Below are 26,306 nucleotides of genomic sequence, written 5' to 3'. Positions count from 1 at the left end.
AGCCACATTGAAAGGTGATGTGCCATTACTCTGATTTTACACACGTGGTGAGAGCCAAACCTTCCTTTTTTCCCCATTTTAATTTGAATAAGCAGAACAGGGTTGCTTAGCTCAGCGTCTGGTTTCTCTGGGGCAGTAGAGTTGTGCTTTATGCTGTTTTGTTTGGTGACACATCAGTGTAGTGCAGGTCAGATACTGTCCTTGAAGATACCGGTCTGTTCATATGATTACGTATCTGTAATTAAAACTGCACAAGCTAAACTGGGGCCTTACAGGTCTCTTTCCACAGGTCATCCTGCTGTATGAGTGAGGAAGCACCAGCTGCTGCTCAGCCCAAACGTCCAGTTGCATACAATGATGTTCATAGGTGTAAAATAAATGTGCTCTCTGCTCAGGCAAGCTTCCTCTGTCAGTAACAGTTACTAACTTGCCAGTTCACTGAGAGTTGGTCTCCAACCATGTACATCCAAGGTGCTAAACTGAGTGTGGTTTGCGCACAAGTCTGTGTATGGATACTTGTTTTTTCAGCTCCATGGTATGTTTTGTTTGTACAGCATTCAGTCTCATCCGTAGAAGGTGTCAGTGAGACGTGCTATCTGTGGGGACAGGCAAGAAACAGGTATTTTTCTAGCTGTCCTCCTACTTTCTGCCATTTGCAGAAACAAGGAGCATTTCAATTTTGTATCCCAGCCAAAAGTCACGGTACTGAGGCAGGTGCTGTCTTCTCCACCAGCACCTGGCTGAATACAGGAGTCCAGCTGGGGACACCTTCTAGTCACGCTCCTTTCTGAGACAACCCTCTCCTGATGGGAAAGGTGAGGAGAGGGCAAAGGGCTGCCTGACTAAAGAATGCCTGTAAGGGCCAAACCCCCTTTCCAGTAGCTGTGCGATAGATTTTAAGGAAAAAAAACCCCACCGGTGAATGAAAGTATATCAGGATAGGGGGGTAATGAATTCAGAGCACAGGAGGATGGTGATTTCTGTACAGTCTGTGAAGACTCCTGGGAGCAGAGACCTGAGCACGCTGGGCACGTACATCCTGGTCAGAGCAGGCAGGTGATAGCAATAGGCGATGCAAGGGCATCTCTGCATGGCAGAGCATGATGCAGCACAGACACGACAAGCAGCATGCTGGTGCTGTTAACAGACACCTCTGATGACAATGTGACCATCACCATCTATGACACTACATAAAACCAGCAGCAGCAAGTGTCTGCTTCATTCATGCTGCTTCACATCTCTGGTAGCCTTTGTGCCATTCTGGTTTAGGTTGGCTGTAGTGATCACTGTCTTCGTATAATGTTTTTAAAAGTTAGGAGATTGTAGAGTTCTCCTGTAGAAAGTACAGAAGGATGAAAAACTGCAGAGCTCCAAGACAGAAGGAGCAAAAGTAAATTCAGTGCAATAGAGGTCTATTTTCTGAAGACATTAAACAGTTTTAAGACTACACTAGTAAATGAACACACCCTTTTTATTACTGAGGCAACCAAAGTGGGCAGAATGGAAACAGCCTGTTATAGGTAAAGCCAAATGAGATGTTGCCTAGTAACTCTCAGCAGGGAAGCATTTAAAATCAGCCAGTTTAGTGAAGCTGATGTTCTGACTCAGAGATTATTTTATCTGGAAAAAATCTGAAAGCAGGAAAGCTCAGTTTCACAAACATACGATTTATTTTTCTGTTACAGCAAACCATAGTGACAATGCTTGGGAGAATACAGAAGTATTTACAAACTTGTACAAGGAAGAACAGACAAGGCATGTTTTCAACAAAAGCATCACTTTACTGAACATGTTTTTTGATGCTGATTTTTTTTCCCCCCAATACATTAAATTTCACATTCATTTTTATTTTCAGATTCTGAAATACACAAGTGATAACAGAAGTCTGGAGATATTACACAGATCGCTACATTATTATCATATTATTTCTGTAAGAGGAAGTTCCTGGAGCAAACCCTTCTTCAGCTCTGCTATTGGACACAGAATCAAAGTCATTGATTTAAAAGAAGAAAGACTCCAAGTCTCCACTGGTTCCGTTGCCTGAAATAGTTTTAATTAGGCCTTCCTTCAGGACTTTGCTTTTATGGGTTCACGGAAAAGTCACTTGGCTTGGCTAAAGGTCTCTCACATCAGGGGAAAAAAACCAACCCTCAAACCTTATTTGGAGATTCATGTTATTTTTGCTTCCCCTTAGAAAGCTATGATGATTTTACAGAAGTAAAAGCTCCAGCATGATCAGCCCTGTACCTCTGTATTCCTGGGTGCCACAACTATTGTTCAGCATAGGCAAAGTCAGGTGCAGAAGAGCACTTCATTTCAGCAGCCTCAATACAGTTAATGATGATAGTTATGAATGTGTACTATTGCATAGATTTTTTGTTTTTATTAAAAAAATACAATAAACAGATCAACACTTACATCACACTAACCATGAAAAGGCAGACTGCCAAAGAGTTACCACAAAAATATGTATTTTATCAACACTGATAACAGCTGGAAAGCAAAGCTGCAATGGTGTAAGTACTAAAATTTGCGTTCTATATTAAAAGCATGAGAGTTTTTCACAAGGCTGTTGTATAAGCAGTGAAAGGATGTTCTGTAAGCCACAGAGATCCACGTCTCACTGACCAGAGCCTCGTTTGAAGTTTAATGAAACACTGTTGATACAGAACCTCTGCCCAGAAGGTGTGGGACCATCATCAAACACATGGCCTAGATAGGCGTCACACTGCAACAGAAACTATGTACCATTATTACCACTGCAATTATGGACCAACATCATGCTGGTACCTACCGTGCTATCCTGAATTAAGAAACTTGTATGATGAATTCACTGTTGAGTTGGGTGGGTGGGTGAGTCTTGGGAAGAGACTAGAAATACATCCTGCAGTAATCACCCCTGGCCAGTGGGTGAATATCTGCCCCCAAACAAGCAGACCCCAGAAGAGGAAGTCAAAAGGTACTAATGCCAGAAACTATAGGAAATAAATGGGATCTAGACATCTCAATATATAATGAAAATTTCAGGTTAATTGAGACAGTCACTATAGGTCCTTCTCACAGGTCAACTGAGGATTTCGCCCCCAAAATTATTGATGGGAACAAATTAGACTTGGAATAGCTATCAATGGCAGCTCATTATAAAATTGGAAGGTTGTCTTCAGCTGGTGTTGTCGAAAGGTGATTGCTGGATATTACTGCAAACATGAACTCTACCATGATAATGGACTGCAGCAAATGCTTGTTACGTTTGCAGATAATACCTAATCCTGCTAGAAGGGGCTGCAAGCACACTGGAAGACAGTATTAGCAATCTTAACAGTTTGGAAAAACAGACACACACACACACACACACACACACACGCACACACACAAAGAGCCAAAGATGCAATTCATTAAGTTCAATTGCATACTTTTATATCTTAACAAATGTAATAAACAGCACAGATGTTGGGTTGGGAAGAACTGGTTAGGGATGGCAGTTCTTTAGAAAAGGACCTGGGTATTACAGCGGGTCCCAAAACAAGTATGAGTCATAGGCTGTGGAAAGGTAAAGGTGCAAGGACAGGAACGCAAGCTATAACACACCTAAACAGCCTCTAATCTCTGATGCAGTCTAGGCCCACCTGCAGCGCTGTGTCCATCTTTGCACTGTACTTCAAGAAGGAAAAGGATCAATTGGAAGGAGTGCAAAATAGAGCAACAAGACGATCAGCGCTCTAAAAACCACTGCATAAAAAGGAACAGTTGAAGGAACTGGGCCTTTCTAGTCTAGAAAAGAGATTGACTGAGGGAGACCGAATAGCTACCCAAAATAGAAGGGTGGCTTCTGTGAAATAAGAGAACCCACAGAAGATAGCTGTGAATATGCAGGGCACCACCACTGCTGTGCAGGGCAAGTAGTAATAAGCTTTAACTGCTGCAAAGCAAACTTGCTGTTTTCCCCAGCACCTAACCAACAGTAGGAAGACATGAAGATTACAACCCATTACCTAGTAAGGCCATGGAGTCTCCAAAACCACATATTTTAAGAACAGCTTCAGTAAACATTTAGCAGGACTGAATTAAGAAGAACTGCCCCTGTGATGGGGGAAATGCGTGGCCTAAATCTCAGAGTCCCTTCTACTGTCTGTTGCCACATCCAGCAGTTCACCTGAGGTCCTCTGAATAAATCTTCTGTCTAAACTCCAGCTCCTGGCTATACTTACACAACTACTCTCCTCAGTCACATCATTTTCTTCACCCCAAACTGACTGCCTATATTTGATACTTTGAACTCTACTCATGTGTTTCATACCAAAAAGTGAGACAGAATGGTTCCAGTGATACTGTAATTCTCACTGCTGTGTTTAGGTAGATTCATTCATGGGCACAAGGAAAACTTATTTGTTAAGATTTGGGTCTTTGGGTACCACCTCCAAAATAAACATACCTGTTTGCAGATGACTTCAGTTCTAATTGATCCCGATGAGTTATCTGGTCATCTCATGATATTGGTATTACTTTCATCTCTGCCATGAGTACCATGGCCTGGATGGCCATCCAGTCCCAGAATTGTACTTCTTTTCTGACCTATAGTGAAAACCAGATTTTCTTGTTAATTAATAACAGAGATGTTACAAAAAAGTCTGTTTTTAATAAGAACATTGGCTTTTTTCCTCATCCCTGTCTTGTACTACTATTAATAATGTTTGGCACAGTAGAAGTTTTCTCACTGGCATCAAACTGTGCTGGAAGCTCTTTTCCAAAGGGAATTCTTGATTAGCACACAACAGGAGCTTTTGCCACACTGTTTCTGCTTCACTGACAGGTTGGCATTTCATAAAGCTTGCAAATAGGTTTTTCTAACAACTGAGCACATTGTTTAGCTGAATTACACCTGCAAAGTTGCAGTTCGAAGCCTGGCCCAATACAGCACAACCTCAGAGAAGAGAGTTTACAGGAAGAAACCAAGTATGGAGAATGGCTGGGTTGGCTCACCAGACCAGGCTCACATCCAATGATGGCTTTGCCTTGCAGTCAGCCATCAAACCGGTTTGGAAAATCAAATAGACCCTTGCTCAAATCATCAATCAACCAATGACAAATCCTCACAGCACAAATATCTACTTTTTGCAAGGGATAATTGCAGCAATCAGAAACAGTACTACACGCTGTCAGCTTGTGGGTGCCTCCTGCTGTTAACATCCAGAATTACCAACCCTGTTTAGCTGCATATTAAAACCTAGACTATATTGGAAAATATGATCAGAACATATTTTGGGGATTTAGCATGCAGAAGTGAGATAATCCCTCCTATTTAAAGTTGTGCAAGCTTTGATAGCAGTAAGTACTTTCTCCTAGCGAAGAGTGACCGACCTAGTGTAAGTTTGAGCGAGAAATGAAGACACACTCTCATACTACTAGGGTAAGTGGTCTGGAGACCCACCGCAACCGTTTCCTCCCGATTTCCCGTGTTTTAGCCCAGTTTCACAAACCAAATGCTCTTACTGGCATCTAGTGGTGGATGAAGACACCAACACCAGCAGCTTTTCTGTGATCAAGAGGATTAGTCCATTAGTCAATACAGAATTTAAAGCAAGATATCTAGTATATATCATGTGTATTTTGGTGGGATATTAATACAGTGGAGAAAAATCTGAAAATCTTACTTGCAGTGCCTTTTAGAAAGACAAGACAAGGCAAACAAGCTGGGCAAAAAGCTTAAAAGATCCAACCCAAAGAAGAACAGTGCATGCTTCAGCATGCATTTTGTAATTAACTCTACAGGGCTGTTTTTGAGCATTGCCACTGTGGAAATAAAAGAGGATTTGCAAACACAGAATGACCAAAGGCTAGTTTTTGTGCGGGCTGTTGCTCAGTCCTTTCCATCAATCCACAAAGACCCATCAGAAATGCTCTCCTACCTCCTTCCCTCCATAAAAGTGGGGAGAAATAAAACACAGCACAGAAGCAGGCTGGACTGAAGCAAATGCAGTTTGTAGACTCTGCGTTTGTACGAGAAGGTATTTAGGGCTCCGGGCCTATTTCTTTCCAGCCAAAGAGGGCTCCCTGCCTTCCTTGTTACAAAACCGCACAAACACTGTGCCTACCAGCCACAGAGCCCCAAAGAATAACCTGGGGGAATACAGATGTCCACACATGACTTCTGGGTTTCCCTGACATATACCTGTGCTGTTTCTTTTTTATTTTAAAAAGATTTCAATCAGAACTCTTCATTTTTTGACATAGGGATCCTTCTGCTTATTCATATATAGATACGAGGATCCTCTCTGGAACCCTGTAGAGTCAAGGAAGGTCTTTAATGCTATGTGGGTTTTGCATCTGACCCTGACTGTCTCCATCCTTTACATGCCGCTCACAATACTTCAGTTTATTGTAGATGTTTTCCACTGCTAAAGGATCAATCTTTTGAGCTGTTAAACTAGCTCTCAACAGAAATGGTCTCTGTGTGGTTTTACTAACAATAATATCACTTAGATTCACTAATAGAAACATTTTAGTACCCAAAAATATTGCTGTTCAAGATCATATTTGTCCTTTGAAGTATTTCACCACTTAATTTATGGATAAATGGACTTTCCCTAAACATATGCATTAGATTAGCCTTCGACACACCATTCCTCCAGCACATGTCATTTACTTTGATCCCTGTTTCAGTCGTCCTGGATGGAATCCAGATAATTCTAAAAAGTGCTTTTTGCTGTATGAATCTCAGCTGTAGGTTTATGGTTCACTGAAGGTTTGAGATTTCATTAAAGCACCACAATTTGCTATCTATAAAGGTTAAGGGTTTGTTCCGTGTATTTCCAACTCTTTCAAATAAATATTTGGTAGCAGAAGGTAATAAATTCTCGTATAAATGTACACACACACATATACTTTGAAAGAAAGGAGGAAATGCTTCAAATGCTTCATGTTTACCTGTAGCTAATGATCTAATGCATTTGAAAAAGAGAGGACATATTTAATGCACTAGGAAATAAACATGATGAATCAATCTCTTATCAAATACCTTTTTTTCCCCCCTCATTGTGAATGTCGTCCAAACATAATGCATTCATGGAAAATACATTTTGAGCCCATTTTGCACATTTAATAATTTTCAATTTTCTTAAAAGGTTTTTTCTCTAAGTTTGGGGGTTTTATTTTATTTTCCTGTATCAGTCTGTAAGGCTCAGCATTATTTTATGCTTTAAACAAAGGTACCTATATTCTCCGAGAGCTGGATACTGCAAAAGCAGCCTGACTGTTTGGTTATATTGTTGTTTTGTTATTAGTTTAGCAGCAGACACAATTCCCTCCAGTGCTCATCTCTCTTCATGTTGGCCTGTCAGTATCTATTTTCTAATATAAAGGATGCCTAAACTGAAGGAACATTTGAAGAAACTGAAGGAACTTTTCCACAGCTTAGTAATTTAAAATTTATCTAATTTATCTGAATTTTCCAGAGGTATTTTTAGGTTTTGTATTTGTCTTCAGAATATTCTGCAATGCTGCACTAGCTTCTGAAATAAATTTATTTAAAAGTGTTTATTAGCAAACCTCTACAGAAAAAGATACATTTAAGCAAATGTTCATTTGCATAACAATGGTTTTCTGTACTTGGCCAAAGGAAAACTAACTGTTCACAATTATCAGCCTCCAATTTTAACATTTAATTGCTTAGTTTAGTTTTATTTTTAATACAGCCATTACATTTTCCCCCCTTTCTTACCATCCAGATCTCTTGTTCCTTAGCTTCCCATTCGAAGTTCTGATCTGTGATGCATCCTTTAAAGTCTTCATAAAAATGGGCATATCAGCCGTACTCCATTGAACTCTCAGTTGGGAATAAATAAAGGCTATTTTCTAGATCAAAAATATGAGGAACTGTCTTTTCTGGTTCAGTTACAGAGAACAGAACACCCTCTGCACATCCTACTCCAAGGGAATCTATTTCCTTTTACTTAGACTTTAATGAAGTTGCAAAATACATGGTATTGTAAAGAGCACAGAGGTTAATAGCGCAGTCGTTTGCAGTCAGGTTTTAAAAAGTAAATGTAACGAAAAAGGCAAAAAAAAAATGGAATTTAATTTAGGGAACGAGAAGGGGGTGGTGGTGAAGAGGAGGTCTTAGCTCCAGTATGAGGGACCCGGCAGTAAGAACACAACAACAGGTAGACTAAGGCAGAGCAGAGGTCTCTCTAGCCCAGTAGCATGAGTGGCAGAAGGTGACTATGGAAGAGCACAAGAACAGAGCAAACATATGGTGATACTCATGCATAAATACACGTATTTTGTGGCAGCTTGTGGCTTAGGGACCTCTTAAACAGAGAATTATTATCAACCAAAAAGGACAGTGTGTGTGGCAGGAGAGAAAGGCAGACTCTAAGTAGCAACTACCATCTGCTGGCCACTGGAGACCCTCATATGCTCAAGAAAAGGGCATACCATGTACCCGTATCACCACAGGTATCCTGGAAATCGTATACGTTGCACTCTGGCACCAAAGGATTGTTCTTCTGACCTACACTTTCCATTCCTCTCATGAAAAGACACTGCCCCTCCTGCCACAGTTAGGTCATTTTAAGGATGCTGTGAAATCTAAAGGATGTTGCCTGAACATTGGGGCATTGCAGCACACGCAGTAGTATATTCCCGATTCTGTGTTATTTAGATAGATCCCACTAAATGGCTTTTTAAAAAGGAAGAAAAAAAAGAGAAGTTAATAATGCAGGTCTTTAAAAGCTCACCATCTGGTACAAGCATGTAGGAATCAGATTCAAAACAGGAGAAAAACCATAAAAAGAAGGCTTCACAGGGGGGCTTTGAAGAACAAACATTAGCAGCCTAAAGAAATGAAGGGGAGGATGCCTTTGGATTAATAGTGAAGACTACCCCCTGCCCCCAGAAACTTCGAGACCAGTCAGATGCATAAATCACCCAGGTACCAGGGCTGGAGTCATGACCTCCGAGGAACTTATGAAATGTGCAGGATCCCAAAGACCAGGGCTCTGCTATGGAGTGCCACAACTTCAAAGTGGCTCTACAAAGGGACTCTCCTCCTCCCTGCGTGGTCTGGAATTGGGATCCTTATTTTACAGATAAGGATTTGGGCACAGTTCACACGATTTAATCTCACCCTACATGCTCCCTCCACACGTGCAGAAGCCCGGGCTCTGGGCTAGGGATGCCGGCACTCCACCCACAACGCTACGTGGCCTTCATCACAGAAGGAAGCAAAGCGCGGGGGCAAGGCGAGTGGGTGATCTGGCACACGAGGGATAACCCGGCTCCTGAATGGAGTACCATGTATAAGACTTCCATGGCTAATGTACAAATGGTGAAAAAAGGAGACTACAGGACAAAAATATGATCTTCCTCCCCTCTGGTGGGGGCTCCACTACTGCCACACAGACAGCTGAGCTGGCGGTAAAGTATCCCAGAAAAAAACCAAAATATGAAAAGAATGCAGAATGTTTTTTTCATCTGCAAACCAGTCTGGGTCATAATCTACCTGGTTCAGTATGTTGAATCTAACTTTCATCCAGAGGAAGGCAGGGGAAAACCTGCGAAGCAACTGAGTAGTGACAGCTCTCCAAAGCAGGTTTTTTCTGCCCAGCAGGCAGAGGAGGCGGCTTAACCTTGGCCAGCATTAGTGCTTTTGCTTACTGGTTCAGTTCCTTTTTCTCTTGTAACATAGAATTGCTCTGGAGTCAATTTTTTTTTCCAGTCTGTAGCAACAGTTGCTTCAGCTTGTTTAGTCAGAAGGCCCGTGTCTTCAATTAGATATAGAAAGATAATCCGTATTATTTTTAACACCACTTTAACTTAGACTCTACTGATGCTTTCCATCATCACCTCAGTTCTCCCAAGTTTCTGTGGATACAGACAGAGCACAGGAGGGCAGTTCAGGGGCATAAGAGCAGGGGAGAGTGCAAGACTTTGCCTCTGCTTCCCATTCTGTGTGCTACATACGGAGAGCAGCCCCAGCACACTCCTTGGGAAGGGTCTGAACAGAAACAGGCACCTACAACCCAAGGTACCATCCACTCTCCCAGCACAGACCTCTGTTCTGGCTTGGGATAACTGCTGATCTGCTGGGGCTCCTTCTTCATCCCTGGGTATCACTGAAAGGTTTGGCAGTTTGCCTCTTGGAAACCCTCAGAAACCAGAACTAATGCTCATTTATGAGCTATTAAAGACTATCAGCTTCCTCAGGCCTCAGTGAAAAGCGGTGCTAAGAAGGAGCACTGAAAGAAAGCAACACCTACAGCCCAAGAGAAATGGGGCCACAGTTAAGTGAGGGACCCACAACAGGAGAGCAGAAGTCACCCATCACAGTGCAAACCTCCAGCAATGCCTCCTATGAGTCTGTACACACCATGCAGAACATTTATGGTGGTATGGGACTGGCAAAGAATTAATAGATTGGCTGAAAAACAATGAGTAAAAGAGTTTCATTCCTTCCTAATCAAAAAGTCTGAGGTGGGGAACTACCTCCATGTTTATCTCCCATCAGCATGGGATCCTTGCAAAGAAATCAGCTCCTGAGTGATGAACATTTGCCTGGACTCATCTCTTGCAATGCAGATGTGATATTGGGGGGAAAAAAAAGGAATTTGAAAATTACAGTTTAAACTACAAAAACTATAGTTTAGCCTGCCAGTTCAAGAGAAATACCTACAGCAGGCTGACTTAGCCCTTTCCAACCAGCTAGAGGACACCGGGAACGGGGATGCCCTCTGCTTGTAGGGCAGCTCCTGCCCTCCACCCCCGCCTCCCATACTCCGGGCAGAGGGTACCTGTGCCACCGCCGACAGCGGGGGCCAAGCCGTCACCGGAGCTCCTCGGCAGGGAGTGGAGGAGGAGGAGGACGTTCCCGAGCATCCTCCGGAGCAGATGAGCCGCCATATCGGCGGGGCAGGACTGGGGGAGATGCCAGCCTCGGCTGTTTGGCCGCGGCCAGCGTCTCTCCCGGTCCCGCCCCACCAGGTTGCATGTCTAATCCATGTATTTAACCTAAATAATTGCCCCTTATAAAAACAATTGGTAAAGTACCTGCTTAAATACTGAGGCAGCACTTGCAGGTAAAGATTTCGATAGCTTCTTACCGAAAGGCTTAAAAATTGAACGATCGCTGCAGCCATAAATACGACAAAATCCTGTCGAAGCATTTGCTTGCAGCCCTTATAGGTTGTTGTTAAGGAGAACAAGTCTGGTATTTGCATGCAGAAGTGCTCTTGCTCTCCTAAATGCATATTATAGGCATTGCTCTTAGAGGTATTGATCGAGTAATTGTGAAGGTGATGTTTTATCTAAGTGGCTACTTGTTTACACGGTGTGATTTGCAGTCACAGCTGCTTTGACTCGGCCTATAAATATACCTGTAATAGGACACGTATTTTAGTTTGGCCTCCTGTCCTTAAAAGGTAGACCTAAACACAAGTCAGTTTGCCAGGTTAAGCCTTAATGCTGCTGTCTGCTTTTTTTCCAATAGCTCCATTTCTGATTCGGAATTAGTTCATCATTACTAAATGATGTGGAAGGAACTGCTTTGATTGCATCAGATAACAAAGCTAATATTGGTGTTTAATACAAAATGACTTTCTTTTTAGTCTAATTCTTCTAGCCTAATTTCAAAACCAAAGCTAAAAAATAGTGTTGTGTGATCAGTCCTTAGCATACATACCCTTATGGAACCATCCTCATGTCTAAGACGATGAGTTCAATGGCAGCCGAGGACATCCAACACAGTGTATGACCGGTACCACGGCTGTAATCAAATCCTCTGCTCAGATCCACAAAGCCGTGCACCGAAAGACGGATAGCTGCAAGGCTCGTGGATGATCGCATTTGCTGTCTGCGGCGACAGGGAAGGGGGGGCACGCAGTTGATTAATGGCTTTGTCCTATATAATAAGACACGGTGGAGTGAAGCCAGAGTACCTCCATAAAAATCCTGGAGATGTGAGTCCTCAGGACCATCAGTCAGGTTGGTAAGAGAGCAGAGCTGCTGGGCAGGGAGGAGACGGCTTCGCCGGGGCTGTTGCTCCTGGCAGAGGGCAGCGTCTATGCTGTAGGCAGAAGGACAATGTTTTTCCATGTTCAGCCATTTTGGGAAGTGGAGATCAGAGAAAGATCTTTCCAAACCCCTTCTAGCTTACCCCTATGGCATCTTATACCAGTCGTTTAGCCATGGTTTAGGAGGGACTTGGGACACATTAGGGAGGCTTTGGAGAGGAGACACCCGATTTGACACTCCCCCCGGTTCTGGCAAACGGCTTAGGGCTGGAAAGCAGTGGCAGGCGACGGTGTCACTCCCAGGGCTCACTGCTGCTGTCTCTGGCTCAGCCATGGAAAAGAGGCATTCCTGGCCTTGGTCTCAGGTGGTGTTTGCTGCTGAGGAGGACAGGTAATCAATGGAGTTCTCCCTGAAGTATCTGGGAAATGAAGAAGGGTGAAAGAAAGTGATTAGTCCTGAAACTTGCATGTTTTAATGTAATTGACATTGATGTAATTGGTGCTTTTTTTAAAGACAAAATTCAATAAAAAAATGAACCATCAATATCTTCTTTGCAGCTCTCTGTTACCGGTACTGTTCCAAAATGCAGCAGTTTCGAGGCAGTAGGACCTGAACCAACACAGGTCTGTTGCTGTGCCACCTTCCTCGGGTGCTGGGGGAGGGGAGCAGGTGCCAGGGCCATGCACCCAGGGGCACAGCGGGAGCAGAAGGCATTAGGCTTGCCAGCCCTAGCCTCGTCATCCTCTCCGTTATCCAGTTTATTGCAAGCCGCTCCTTGACTAAAATGAGCGCGGTGGTGGAAGAGGCAGATCCCGTTCATCCCAACGGCCGTGATCCACATTTGAGGTGGTGCACCGACAGATCAGATCCTCCATTTTTCCCTCCAACAAAAGCCTGACCTGCAGTCCTCTGAACCGGCATGGCAGGTCTTCCTCAAGTGGAAAACACTCCCCCCCGGCTGGAGGTATTTCATTTTTCAGACCTTCAGTGCTGAAAAACCAAATCATTGTCCTGTCATGCCTGTAATATTGCCTCCCATGGTTACAGCACATACCAAGCTTCGTAGCTAGGCAGAGAACCGGCCTCCATTTCTCCCCATAGACTGTTATAAAAGCCAATTAGGCTGTTACTTAATTTTCCTCCTTTTTTTTTCTCCCTTATGCACAAGGGGAAGCAGTTAAGTCTCCCCTAGCTACGTTATGTAAATTTCCAAGTAAATTCTCCCTGAATTGTAATTCAGCAGGTTTATTGTTAAAAATGTCACCTGACTCCAGCACATACACAAGCTGCATCCAGGGAAGGGTCACTCCTCAAAAGCACAATGTCTTATTAGATGGGTGTAGATGGGGGAGAAGCTCCTCAGCTCCTCCTGTAGCGTCGCTTTGCGCCGAGGCAGCAGCAGCAGCAGCATGTGTGTAGGCGGGTGAAGGCGAGAGTAGGAGGGAAGTGGTCACGGTCCAGACTACCCTGCTAATATTTATTCGGGCTCTAACCATTTCCCAGCCCAGGCTCTGCCTTGACTGACAGCTTTGGGGACAAGCAGAGCATCACATAATGCCTACGCTGGCAGATACTGAGCAGTCAGCCAGGAAGCGGTGAGGGGCAGAAATCAAATGAACCCTGTTCAAATTCAAACCTTTGCTTAAGCAGCTTTTGTTAATAAAGCCTCTCGACATTACTACATACAGAAGAAAACACTGAAATAGTGGTATTTTTGTTTTATATGCATTTGTATGCAATCAGTTTCCCTCTGCTTATTTTGTCATACCTAATGTATGTCCTCTCCTATGGGATGTTCCCATTGAAACATATGGGAGCTCAGCATACAAGAATTTGGCTTGGACCAAATGTACTGGTGCTGTGTGCCCACAGAATGAAGAAAAGGGGACCGGCATGAGCACTTTGGAGGATAGGTTGTATCTGTGGCGGGCTCCATTTCCCCTGCAGAAATCCTTACTGCTTTTATAAGAGATGATCACAGGAACTCCACATCCTTCCTCAGCAGAGTCTTCCCTCTCCTCTAACAGACTTGATACAACTCCACAGCTAGTTTCTAGCCCCTCAGATGTGATGAAACTTTGAGCTCCTGGTATACGGAGATACTGTTTCCAGATGGAAATGCTATCCAAAGATACGCGGTAATGCTCTGGTGCTGAATTCCAAAGACGGAAAGGAATTTCAGCAAAAATTATTAGTAGCAGAAGTGCCAAAGCATCTCAGAAAAGGGTATTGCTGGTTTCCAGAGGCACAGAACGCAGAGCTGAAATGAACCTCCCTGAAGCAGCCCCACGGATTCTGCTGAGATTCATTTGTGGAGTAGCGTGATGTGATTCAGGTCAAAGGCATAATCAGAAATAGTGAACACACAACTTCTTGCCTTGTTTGCTTTATGATTTAATATCTCTTTTTGCTAATCATAAGCTGTAGAATACCTAATTATTCTGACGTCTGTTTTTAGAAAAAAATAGATCATATTTGTGAACTAGCTCAAGTGGGAGCCTTCTGTAGGAGTCTAAGGATGGAATTTAGAATAGAATAGAATAGAATAGAATAGAATAGGATAGGATAGAATAGAATAGAATAGAATAGAATAGAATAGAATAGAATAGTTCCCGTTGGAAGGGACCTACAGGTTTGGTCCACTGTGACAAATGCTTTGAGTTGGATTAGACCAAATGCCCTCCGCAGGTCCTGTCCAGCATAAATTATTCTAGGATTCTAAATGCCTTGAGCAATTTCTTGCCAAATGAGTGAAGACATGAATTCAAAGTGAAATGGATACTTTGCAATCACTCCTTGACAGAAAACTCTACTCTGCAGTTGGGCCACCTGTTCAGCTAAATTTCATCCACTTTGACAAGTAGATACACACTCTGGGATGGAGAGAGTGTATCTACCAGGGCAGCTGTTGGGAAGCAACAACTCCAGGCTATTTCCCTGGATTGCTCCATGCATCCCCTATATCATAGCATCCAAGTTTCTTGAGCCACATAGACAGTAATAATATATTCCCCAAACTTGTGTGTGATTTCTTACCCCTTGTACCTCAAGGTAGTGAAGAACTGGGATGGTTCATCTTCCACCCAGTACCCAAAGCCTGAACAAAGCACTGAATGAACAGTTATTTGGCAGCAACCGCTGCAGCAGCAGCTTTCTCTAGGTTATCTTAATGGATTTATCACCCTGAACTAAGCCCTGACCATCTGTTCTATCCTCTAATTACAAATGCAGAAAAAGCTAATTCACGATTGTATCATAAAAAAGTAAAATAGAAATGATTTAAGAGTAGGGTATGTCATGCTTCACACTCTGATTGGGGGAAATTGCTCTCCCTTCAATAGACTGAATTCCCTGATAACAGAGTTTGCCTCTTTCCCAGCAAACAGGAATTCCTTAGGAGCAGAGCTCGCCAGAACAGGTTTTATTCCCACTCATTCATCTTAGGTGTATTTTTAAATTTGAGATTCGCATAAATGCAGTTATGAACCTTCTTTCCTTCTCTCTTCGGTGAGCCCCAAAAGATTTTTTTAATGCACTTTCTAATTAGGGAAAGCACAAAATCATGCTCCTTAAAAATCCTCCCCAAACTCTGCATTTCCTCCATCTCACTTTTGCTGGGATGCAGGCAAGTCTGGTAGAGTCGCCCACTGGTTTTGTGCTGGTAACTTATCTTCACTGCAATGCTCTTGGTTTAGAAGAAGGCAGAAGGTGGGAGGCTGAGTGTGCATGCCCTGCTTCTTATGAATGACCTTAAGGGCTTTTGTACTGCCATTGTCCGAGCCACCAGCGGCGGTAATGGTTTAGCTGGGAGTTCAAGTTCTGATTCACTTGTGTTGTGTGGGTAAGGATTCCTGACAGCGTCTGTCCTCTAGAAATCTTACACTAAAAAATGGATGCAATTGAACAAATTAGGTTAAGGGGGCCAAGAAGTAATATCTTGGTTCTCTGTGTTTTTTATGGTGTACATCCTCCTGCCTCCAGCATCTCTTCCCAGTGTGAAGTGTTGTGCCCTGGGTCTGCAGCAGCTTCAGCAGAGCTTTCAGCAGCCCAAAAGGCTGTGACCTGGCTCACAGGGGAGTTTGATGGGGCACTTGAACACACTGCTGGCTCCCTGCAAGAGATACCTGCCTCGTGGCTGGACAGGGAGGCTGGACTTGCATCTTGATTTCATTCGGGTAAGAATTACAGAGTAATGAACAGGACTGTTGGTGAAGTAGATGGATATTGGAGCAGGGAAAATATCTCAAAATGAATTCAGTATCTGGGGTTTTGGAGGCTTTTTAGGTGTGTGTCGTGTCGTCCCCCCCCCCCCCCCCCCCCCCCCCCAGTTATCTAAAACCAGATTGTGATTTTCTCAAATGCATATGTTATTTGAAAAATAAGAAACATGTAGTAATGTGGAAGCAGTACAAGAGACCACTCTCAAAAAATTGCCTGAGGGATTCGCAGGTGTACCGTGTGCAGTTCTGCTTTGCCTACTGTGATTTGCCTGCCTTCAACTCATCCTTTTAGCAGTACTTCAGGATTTGGTTACAATCCTTGGTCTCCAGCATGCTCACCAGTTACCTGCTGGAAAAACTAGCATCCTATTCTCAAGGCATGAGCTTGTTTTCCATTTCATGAAAATGGAGTGCCCGCTGGCAGTCTGGCCCAGCCCTCCCTGCTCCCACAGGAACAGGAGTTGGCGTTTCCTTTCCAGGGCCCATCTGACCAACTCTGGGCTGAGCAAAAACTTCAGCTTCATGTGATATAAGGACTGGCCAGGTCTGCAGGGACAACTACCTCTGTGGGAACTTTAGGTTAGAAGCCTTTTAAAAGACAGAGTGTACTGAAGTCGATGCTGCTGCTGTAAATGTTTTGGTCCGTATTTGCTATGCAGGAAGAGGGTAGAAAGGATTAGAGCAGGCTCTAGGTTTTACACAGACCTCTTGTTTCCACACCATACTGCCATTCATCTAGCAGGGAAAAATACTGGTAGACCAGGTATTGCTAGCATGTTCATTAGCATGCATTGCTTTAATTTTTAAGTGGCAAGCAAAGACACCTTCCCAGCATACCTAATGTTCAGTGGCATTGCAGTACCAAAACTGAGCGCAGACCTGACTGAAATCTGTGCTCCTGTTTACTACTGTATTTCTGTGGTCAGCAAATACATGGCAAGTGGCAAGAACACACTAAATGGGTGGTGGCCCCTTTCTTAACCCTCCTCTATCCCATGGTAACAAAAGGTACAGACTAATCCCTGTGTAAATAACTGCAGGTGTCTGACCAGAGGTTTTGGTCTGAAGAAGGCACCCTGATCAACGGAGCAGTGTGCTCCTTGGCATGTGTAACACTGCATCCTGAACTCACCATACTTTTCATGTTATTTGTATTTTAAAAGCATATTACATGCTAGGCAGTGCTTGGCTTGGGGAAGCTGCTGTGAGATACTTACATCCAACATAACATTTGGCCCAGTGCTGCAAAGCCCCAGTCCCTGTTAATTCCTGATATGTAGCTGTCTTGTCATTGGGAATTCCTGAAGGAATTTAATACCTGAATAGCTCTGAGCTCATCCAATGTTTGGTCTTATGGCCCCTGACTTTTTTCCATATACTTATACCTAAAGGACAGCCTTTAGTCATCCAGCACTCTTTTTGGTACTGCAGCTCCCATTAATAGCCGGTGGATCTAGGATTAAACTCACTTACATTAGAAGTCTACAGCAAAAATAGTGTAATGAAAAGAAATTGGCACTCAGCATGTGATTCTTCTGTATGATCTACCATAGATAAACTGTGTCTTAAGAGTGCCCATTTGTCAGAGAATAATTTTCCAACTTTGGAAATTAGATATCATTACCAAAATCTCTTACATCTTGGGACACTGAGCAGACCTCCACCATTTCATAATTTGGTCCCTAATGCCAACTAAAACTAAGGACTTGACATTTTGAAAAGCCTTTTGACTCTTGAGTATCTTTTTGACACCTGGCCTTTAAGGAATCTTCTTTCAAACTCTGTCACTAAAAGCATCTTGTTTAGAGAAGTTCATATTAAAAAGGAATTAAAAACATGCTATGGCGTGTTTTTTTTCAGATCCTTCTTATAACTAGGAAGCCCTGCTGATCTGTAGAAGCATGTAGGTTAGAAAACACAAGAGATGAATATCAGAAACAGTAAGACAATCTAGGGACATCTCCTGGAAACAGCACGAGAGAGCAATAACAAAGAAATGGGGAACACTGAGTCTAGGAGCTGTAATTTAGATGTGGGACCAGCATGGGCTGAGGTGTCTGGCTGGGTAGTTAGCTCAACCTTTCTTGCAACAGAAGGTGAACTCATTTTGGAGCAGTTTCTGTTCCACGAGAACTTAGCACCACGTTTTACAGCAAACTTGCACAACACTGGCACCACAAAAGGGACAGATGTTACACACTATGGAGTCCACAGAGGAGTTTGTTACTTTTGGCAGTTTTATGCAGCATGGATGAGGGAGTGAGGAACAGCAGTGGACAACTCTAAAGCTTTATGTAGACTGGAAAAGGTTTGCTCACAGGTAGCCCTCCATGCAAAACCTAATGGCACTGTACTTTCTAGAAGAGTCTTTTGATGAAGAGCCTTTTTTGTCTCTTATTCTAATATAGGCAAAGTGGTCTTGCATAGACCAAGCGTTAGCACTGCTGGAGGACAAGGTCAAAGAAACCTTCTGCTGTGTTCACTTGCAAGGTAGGACTTGAATGAGGAGAGCTGGTTGTAAACAGCGTTTGAGCTGGCAAAGGGTTGCATGAGCAACAGGATCTGCTGCCTACTTTGATATGATTGCTTTTCTCATCTTGCTATATTTCCCCCAACATTTATCCAACTTCAAGCAAGAACTGGCTTCAATTATGCTTTGCACATAGTTTCCATAGATGGCATCTCAGCATGTCAGTGAAACATCAATGAGCTGGAAGAACTAGCTGGTTCATTAGCATGCAAATAAGCTCACTCCTTAATGAGAGAAAAGCTTTTGTTAGCTCATTGTGTCTCCAATAGACTAATTTCTTCCATGCCCTACAAATAACATTTTTACTGGTCAGAGACACGTACGTCTGTACGTTTCTCCCTCTGTGTTTCTGTCGTTTCTGCATGTACTCTACCTGTGCCTGAACTCTAAATTCTGTCTGGGTCATAGTGGACAAGGAAGGCCACATAAAGTTATTCCAATATTTCTGATATCTCTCAGTATCAGAGCCAGTGTTTGTATAATAGAAAAATAATTAGCTCATTAAGAGGACTAAAGAGCTGTTCATTTATCTGCAAAGTTCTGCTGTAATAGCTGTACTGGTAACGAGTGTGAAAAAATCATGCCCGAAGTTCACATAGCTGTATTGCAAAGCCCATGGCAAAATGCTGGAGCAGAGTCCCTTGGTCATCTCCCTCTGTGCCGTTTGGGGAGAGGCGCAGCTGCCCGGGAGGAGAGGAGACCTTGGCACCGCTGTAGTGGTAGAGGGTTTGCTTTCTGGATGTGCCAGTAAGTGGTTGTGCATGTGTATCTGTGCTGCATTACGTGTTTCCACCTCTGTGTAGTGCTTCATGGCGCTTTGGACGTGTTGATCAGCACTCAGCAGTTAACATGTTTTAGCTGAGCACTGATTCCCACCCCTGCCATCCGCAGGCACAGTCCTGCCTCCCAGAGCTCACTGCATGGCCAGCCCCACTTCTCAGCATGAAGGAAAGAAAGGCCAGAGCAGGCTAAGAGATGATGCTGTTACACAGGCCAGTACCATGAACAACTTACCAGTCATCTTCGATGGCGCTTTTATTCCATAAAGAACTTTTTGAACACATCTTGGTTGTCTCAGAGCTATGGTTTTCAGCAAGCATTGTGCTTTCCTGGTTCCTGCTGGTCCGGTGGTTGTGGCTGGACCGTGCTGCAGCAGGCATGTGCGTGTCGGGCTGCACGGGCACCGTGGTGGGAGGGGCTGCACTGCCCAGTGTTTTGGGACAGGACACCCCAGCTCTTACCACTGAGCAATGTTTTGGGGTTTTTTTTTTAAGCATAAAGAAGGATACAAAATCTTTTTACTAGCTCAACTCAATTGTCAAAAAAAACACCCCATGACATGACGGGTCATTATTAAGATGATGAGGATGAATACTGATGGGCAGAGAGACTGGATGTGAGAATGCATCTTCCCATTACCCGTGGCTTGACATAAGTAATATTTCACCATCTGCAGAGGCTGTCATTTTGGTTTGTACCCTGTTCCTCTGTGATAGCTGTCACCGAAGAGGCCATGCTGGTTACTTGTTTGTAACTCCCATCACTGGGGTAGGGGCTGGTGGCACCGGGGCTGGGCTGAGATGGGGTCCTGGGCCATGGGCAGGGGTGGGAATGGTGGTCCCAGGCAAGATGGGTCAGGGCCATTAAGGCCCATTGCTTGACAATTGATCTTTATCACAGGAACTTTAGCCAATATCTCGTGCTATAGCACCAAATAGCCCAGGGGCCCAAATCTGCTACTGCTGCCTGAACCATCACCTCCCTGCTAGCAGTTGCTGTCATGTGGGAGTACCTTGTTATGGGGGGGAAAAAAAAAAAAAAAAAAAAAAAAGGCTTATGAAGATTGAAAACCTTTGTAGCATAAAATCAATTGATCTGAGTGACTAAATCAATAAACGTGACTCTGCTGACTCCTCATTTTCATATATCAGTGAATCCTTCAGGTTTTTAAATGGAGCTGCCACTGAACCTCCGTTCTGGCACTCAAAGGTCTGTGGCACCAAGAACTCTGGCACAGGATTAGAAACCCCATTTTCACAAGCACAGAGAAGGAATAGTAACTGGAGAACACCTTCGGGAGCTTGTGGGACTCCATAAACCAAAATATTCAAGAGTACTGTGAAAGACTTTTTTCCCATTTTGGCTAGGTAGTTAGTCCTTACACCATAGAAGTGAAGACATGGGAATGAACGAATGAAGCTGGGCAGAGGTATTCTTCTAGTTAATCAAGGAAGATACAAGAGGTGCAAGAGCTGTGTATTTATTATTCTTTCCTAAGTCTTGAACTTTGGGCTTGTCTTTATTGGATACATCCTGTTCTTCAGACTCTTTCTGCGGTGTGTCTTATCTTCCTCTAAGATCAGAAGTAACACAGTGTATACATGAAATGGGCTAGGTCCATGAAGTGAAAAAAACATGTCCTGGAAATCTGGACCTTCCACCTAGCGGAGCATAAGAGCTGTCATTTACTGCTGCGTTTAGCAGCTCAGGATGTCACAAAGGCATGATGGCCAAATCCTTTATTGCACTAGGAAATTGTCTGAAGGCCTGGAGGATGAACCACAATGCCATGTGGAGCATGTAATTTCCAGAGATAATATTTTTCTTTTTGCATGATGATGAGTCAATTTGGTACCTCTTGCTTGTTCAGCTGTTGCATGGCCATGGAGTTATCCGTCATGGCATCACAAGGAAACCTTGACTCACGTTAGGGTTCAGGAAAACCATGGACCTATACAGAGCATCCTGAGATCTACAATATTGATACAGGTTAGGCTTCCCATTGTAGCCACTGACTTTGCAGCTAATCCAGAGAACATTGAAGACACCTTATCAGACCTTGCATACTAAGATTCCCAAAATGAGCTGTACCTGCTCCTCCGTATCTCTTCATTCTAGGAATTCATGTAGCTAAATGCTCAGTAATTGTCAATTGTAAATGGTTTATTAGGAGCTATTAGGAAAAAAAAAGAATGCATGACAAACTCTTCAATATTGTATGCAGGTCTAGTATAATTTCTAAAAATATAGTGTAACTAGAAGAGATACAAGTAAGGAACAGCATAATGACCAAAGAGGTATGGGTGGGAGTCCACACAAGAAGTGATGAAATATATCCTGCATATAGGTATACTTAGGGAAGAGTATACTGAGGGAAGATAGGATGGAGACCCCTAAGAAAACAAGCCTTATGGTGAAGCTAAGTAGGAAATGCATGTCCACTGTCTCTTCTACTACAAAAACTAGGAGATAGTAAATGAAAGCAGCAGATGACAAGTTCAGAATAAATAAAATGAGATGCTTCTTTGCACAACTGTAGTGAAGATAGAAAACTTTAAGAGCTGTTAAATATCTAGACACATAGAAAGTCCCTGAAATGCAAACTGCTGAACCTATCAGAGTACTCTGGAAATGTATAATTGTATTTGTGCCGTACTCTTAACCTTTTATATATTGACCATTGCTGAAGATGGGTTACTTGTTTGGATACTCTTGGCTTGAGCCCGTATGTCCATTCTTATGCTTTCTTCTTCTACTTTACTGTGACGGCATATGCTGTCTTTGGGCTTTGAATTATATGGGGAATTTTTTTGCTTATTTTCAGTCTTCTGATGGAAAATAGGTACTGCCAATGAGCTGTTGGGGAAAAGACTCTTGTATAAACCAGCAAGAGAGCTATGAATATAATAAATGTATTAGTGCACTTTTCTATCTTAACTAAGTTGACACACTAGCCAGTAAATGTCTACTGCCTCTGCACAGTCTCCATTTTGAACAATCTGTGTTGATAATGGGCTGGATTTATGGAGAAATGAATCATGTAGTAGAAGAGGTGCAGATTCATGCAAAGGAGCTATGGATGAAATAATATGTCACCATTCAAGACCATATTTACTAATAAAAGACTTTTTGTTTTTCCCCGAAGCCAAGTCTGATGTAAAAAAATAACGGAATAAAAGTTCCTCTTGGATCTGAAAAGAAACACCTGTTTTGCTCCAAGAGCCTCGGATTCTTCTCAGGATCCAGAGTTAATCCGCAACAGAGATTTACTGGAAGAAGAGTTCATTTCAATTTCTACTATGCAAGGGACTACACAGTTTGAGGGAGTGATGTTATGCCATTGCTGTAGGTTGGCAGTAGGTAACCAGGAACTATCTGATATGTGTTAATTCTATAAATTACACAGCAGTTGTTCCCTGCTAGCATAAAGATAAAACAACTGTAAGTTAACCTTAGTGCTGCTACTGCTGAGGCATCAAGGGCAACAGAAGGGAAGCATGCAAGCGCTGGTACTGCTGCTGCCGGCAGTCTGTACTGCCTCTGCATCTGCTTGAGGAAAAACAGAAGAATCCACTTCTGCAGTGAGGTGTTTACCAGAAGCACCCCTCAGAAACAGGTCTCAGCCAAAATCTGGTCTGAAGAGCCTGGAATTATCCACTTAGAATCCCCTTAGCCACAATGGTCCCAGCACACACAGAACAAGCAAAAGCAGAGAAGTGTGCAGGGTCAAAGCATTAGACCCTCTCATATCAAAACCTCTGTTGCAACTTGAAATCACATTGACAACACCACCAATTTTGGTCTGCTGCTTTGCAGGTTCACATTCACTAGAAAGGTAGAAACCATGCCTGACCTTTTATCAACAGTCCAGTTTTGTATGTCTTGATATGCAGATGTGCTATATATTAAGCATTGTGTTTTTCAATGCCAAATCAAAATCAAAATTCTTTTTTATGAAAATGAATGGCAGCGGGGTGTGTGTGTGTGTGTGTGTGCATGTGCGGTGTGTCAGTTCCAGATGGCTTGGAATAGACCCTGCAGTAAGCAGCAAGCTGAGCAGGGTGCTACATAAGTTCAGCACAGTCACTATGAAGTTGGGTAGTTCCAGTGAACAGCAGGAACGGTGTCTTCATGTTAGCTTCTCTCAGAAGCACAGGCATCACAGTAAGATGTGTGAAGATGACTTAGAGGTGCCTCTTTCAAATCAGGATCTACAGCCCACGTCGCTGTCCTGGGATAATCGTCTACATACCCTCTTTTTCAAGAAGCTGAGCATGTTTCATTTGGTTTTCATTCTGCACAGCTGCTGGCCATGATGCCTACTTTTGAGTAACTGCCCAGTGGTTACAGCTATGGAGGAATGAACCTCGTTTCAGTTCCTATTTTTGCTTAAGACAGCTTTTCACCTTGCAGGAGAGCACCTAACTAGGAGGGTGTTGTTCTAGGTAGGGTACAGTCTCTACATTTTACAGTACACATGTAGTAAACTATAAGAACATTTCTGGCAGTGGGCACTAGAGACATAGAATCTCTTTTCCCAAAGGAAAAGCCTAATTATAACCCCTAATATTAGGCTGAAGAGGTTGCTCAACTTTTCTGTTTCTATAGTCTATTAATCCTGCATTCTTTTCTACATGATAGCAGAGCTTCAAAAAGAGGGATGAAGAGTGCTTACTGGCTAGAATATATCCTGGCAATTAGGTAGCTGCAGACTGTTTTGTTCATGCTTAGCAAGGCATCAAGCCTGACTTTTGATGTCCTGTGTGACTGATCTGCCCACTGAACTATTATGTAAAAGGAGGTATGAGGCTCTTCCCCATCTGCTCCTTAAAAAGAAGGTAGGTGATCACTTCACTCAGGCACGGCCCAAGCCAAATGGTGTATGCTGGGCATGTCCTGGGAATATTCACCCAGCTGAGCCCTGCAAACTTTTGAACATTTTGTTTTCCAGTTCAGATCTGGAATGAGTGTGAGCTGGGCTGCTCTTGTCAAGGCTGGGGGAATTCTTCACCAGGGTGTGGGCACAGCTACAGGTCCCTGGGAAGCATCAAATAAAAAAGTGTGGCATCTCTTGACTTACTTGACAACTAAACTGCAGTTTTCAAACTAACAATATGGGATTTAAGTGTTTATATTCTACCCAGATCTTATTTCTGACACCCAAGTGTATTACAATTTTGAAGTGACAGAACTCAGCTAATACAAAGCTAAAAATTGTGAAAGACATAAAACAACCCTTATCCAACATTTCTGGGTCATCAAACTCTGCATTATACAAGGTTGTGTAGTTTTTTTTTTTTTTTTATTTTATGTAAAGCAAGCTTATATGTCTAGAAGTTTCCCAATTTTTATTTTGAAAAACTTACATTTTGTCTTTTTTTTTATATTGACACAACATATATTGAAACAACAGAAATTGCTTTGTTTTTCAAGACCTCCTCAAACAGACTAAGTCACACTTTAACATTATAGTTCCAATACAAAATAATGAAATTCCCATGCAGGAAAACTGTATAAAATGATAGCTAGTAGGAAATTAATTCTTAATTTACTTCCACTTACTGCACTTTCAAAGTTGCAGGTTTCTGCACCCAATCATGCCTGTCAGTGACAGCATATCAGTTTTCACCAGTCCCCTACCTGCTACATAGTAATGATAAGAAACACATTCTCACCTTCCACGCAGTTCTGCTAGCATATCGTGCATTTTGTTTCCAGAGTTCTTTTTCATTCTGATGTCTATAGTAGTGCTGAACATAAGGTAAAAAAATGAACACGAGGCCATATAAGTGAATTTACAACAGAAAGATAAAATGTTCCCCAAGGGGCTACCAGAAAATCATGCTGCATGTCAGAGGAGGAAGGAGGGGGAGTGGTGCGATCATGCTCATAAGCAGTAATGAATACAGCAGATATAAACCTCCTCAAACCAAAGTGGACTATACAAGTGACTGTGCTTCTACAAACATGTCCTGGTCCACGACAAAACATTAAGAAACAAAAAGAACACAGACCCCAAATTTTTTTATCACATTTTTGGTGGGCAGGAAGTAAATGACTTGTTGTTGGCATTCTGCTCTTCTGAAATTCAGTTTTGCACAATGTTGTCTGCATTGGCCTAACTTCTGTACAGGGCTTTTTTTCAGTTTTCCACAGTAAACTCACTTGATAGTTGTGCTCCCTGAAATACTCCAGTACATTCCTGATGGCTTCACCAGAAAAGTGTTTACTAGAGTGTTCTAGTCAGTGTTTTACATCTCTTAGGTGCACCGGTACACTTCAGCAACACCACACTACCCAAGGCTGCAAGAAATACAAATGCTGTGTCTAAAACTGCTGCCTTCTCAGAGTCCATTTTATCTTCAAGTGAAAAATAAAGAATTTAAAGGGAGATTGCAAGCAATAACTTATCAATCATCTGTCTTCCCTGTGCCAGGACAAACAGTATTTACTTTCACCCAGAGTATGTTTTTATCTGTAATTATTAACTCTGCCAAGTTCCAAGAAATATAAATGGGATGTTTTCTACAGAGGCTGAAAGTATACTATTATCTTAGTTCTTCTAATTCTCAGTTCTTGGCTTATTTCACACAAAAAATTGTCCAGTTGTTTTTAGGTGACTTGTTATTTTACCACATGTCACATTTTCTTGCTTCATGGACATATAATTCCTATAAATGTGCATTAGAGTTGAAAGAACATCTGAAAAAAAAGGAATATACTGTATTTTGGAAATGATTTAAACCTATTTAATAAGCATTATAATGTTA

At 42.7% G+C, this 26,306-nt stretch overlaps 1 protein-coding gene across 1 annotated transcript; it reads right to left on the bottom strand.

Moving 5' to 3' along the window:
• Window positions 1-1,651: 1,651 nt before the first annotated feature.
• Window positions 1,652-10,899, bottom strand: MSRB2 (methionine sulfoxide reductase B2). Its single transcript, XM_041122799.1, has 4 exons — window positions 10,788-10,899; window positions 9,655-9,761; window positions 8,601-8,677; window positions 1,652-4,572 (listed from the first exon to the last, which is right to left on the bottom strand). The coding sequence occupies exons 1-4, from the start codon at window positions 10,894-10,896 to the stop codon at window positions 4,506-4,508; spliced, it is 360 nt and encodes a 119-aa protein (XP_040978733.1). The 5' UTR covers window positions 10,897-10,899; the 3' UTR covers window positions 1,652-4,505.
• Between the last annotated feature and the right edge of the window lie 15,407 nt (window positions 10,900-26,306).

This window comes from Aquila chrysaetos, chromosome 3, assembly GCF_900496995.4.
Source record: "Aquila chrysaetos chrysaetos chromosome 3, bAquChr1.4, whole genome shotgun sequence".
In the NCBI taxonomy this organism is placed as follows: domain Eukaryota; kingdom Metazoa; phylum Chordata; class Aves; order Accipitriformes; family Accipitridae; genus Aquila; species Aquila chrysaetos.
This window is presented reverse-complemented; position numbering and strand designations above follow the sequence as displayed.

Excerpts from the sequence above, each read along its gene's own strand:
- MSRB2 (XM_041122799.1), bottom strand. The coding sequence starts at position 10,896 with ATGGCGGCTCATCTGCTCCGGAGGATGCTCGGGAACGTCCTCCTCCTC. Across the intron at positions 9,762-10,787 it reads CGCTGTCGGCGGTGGCACAG|ACACGGGCCTTCTGACTAAA; the intron begins GTACCCTCTGCC and ends ATCTAATTGAAG. Across the intron at positions 4,573-8,600 it reads TGCAATGCCCCAATGTTCAG|GTCAGAAAAGAAGTACAATT; the intron begins GCAACATCCTTT and ends TTTTCACTATAG.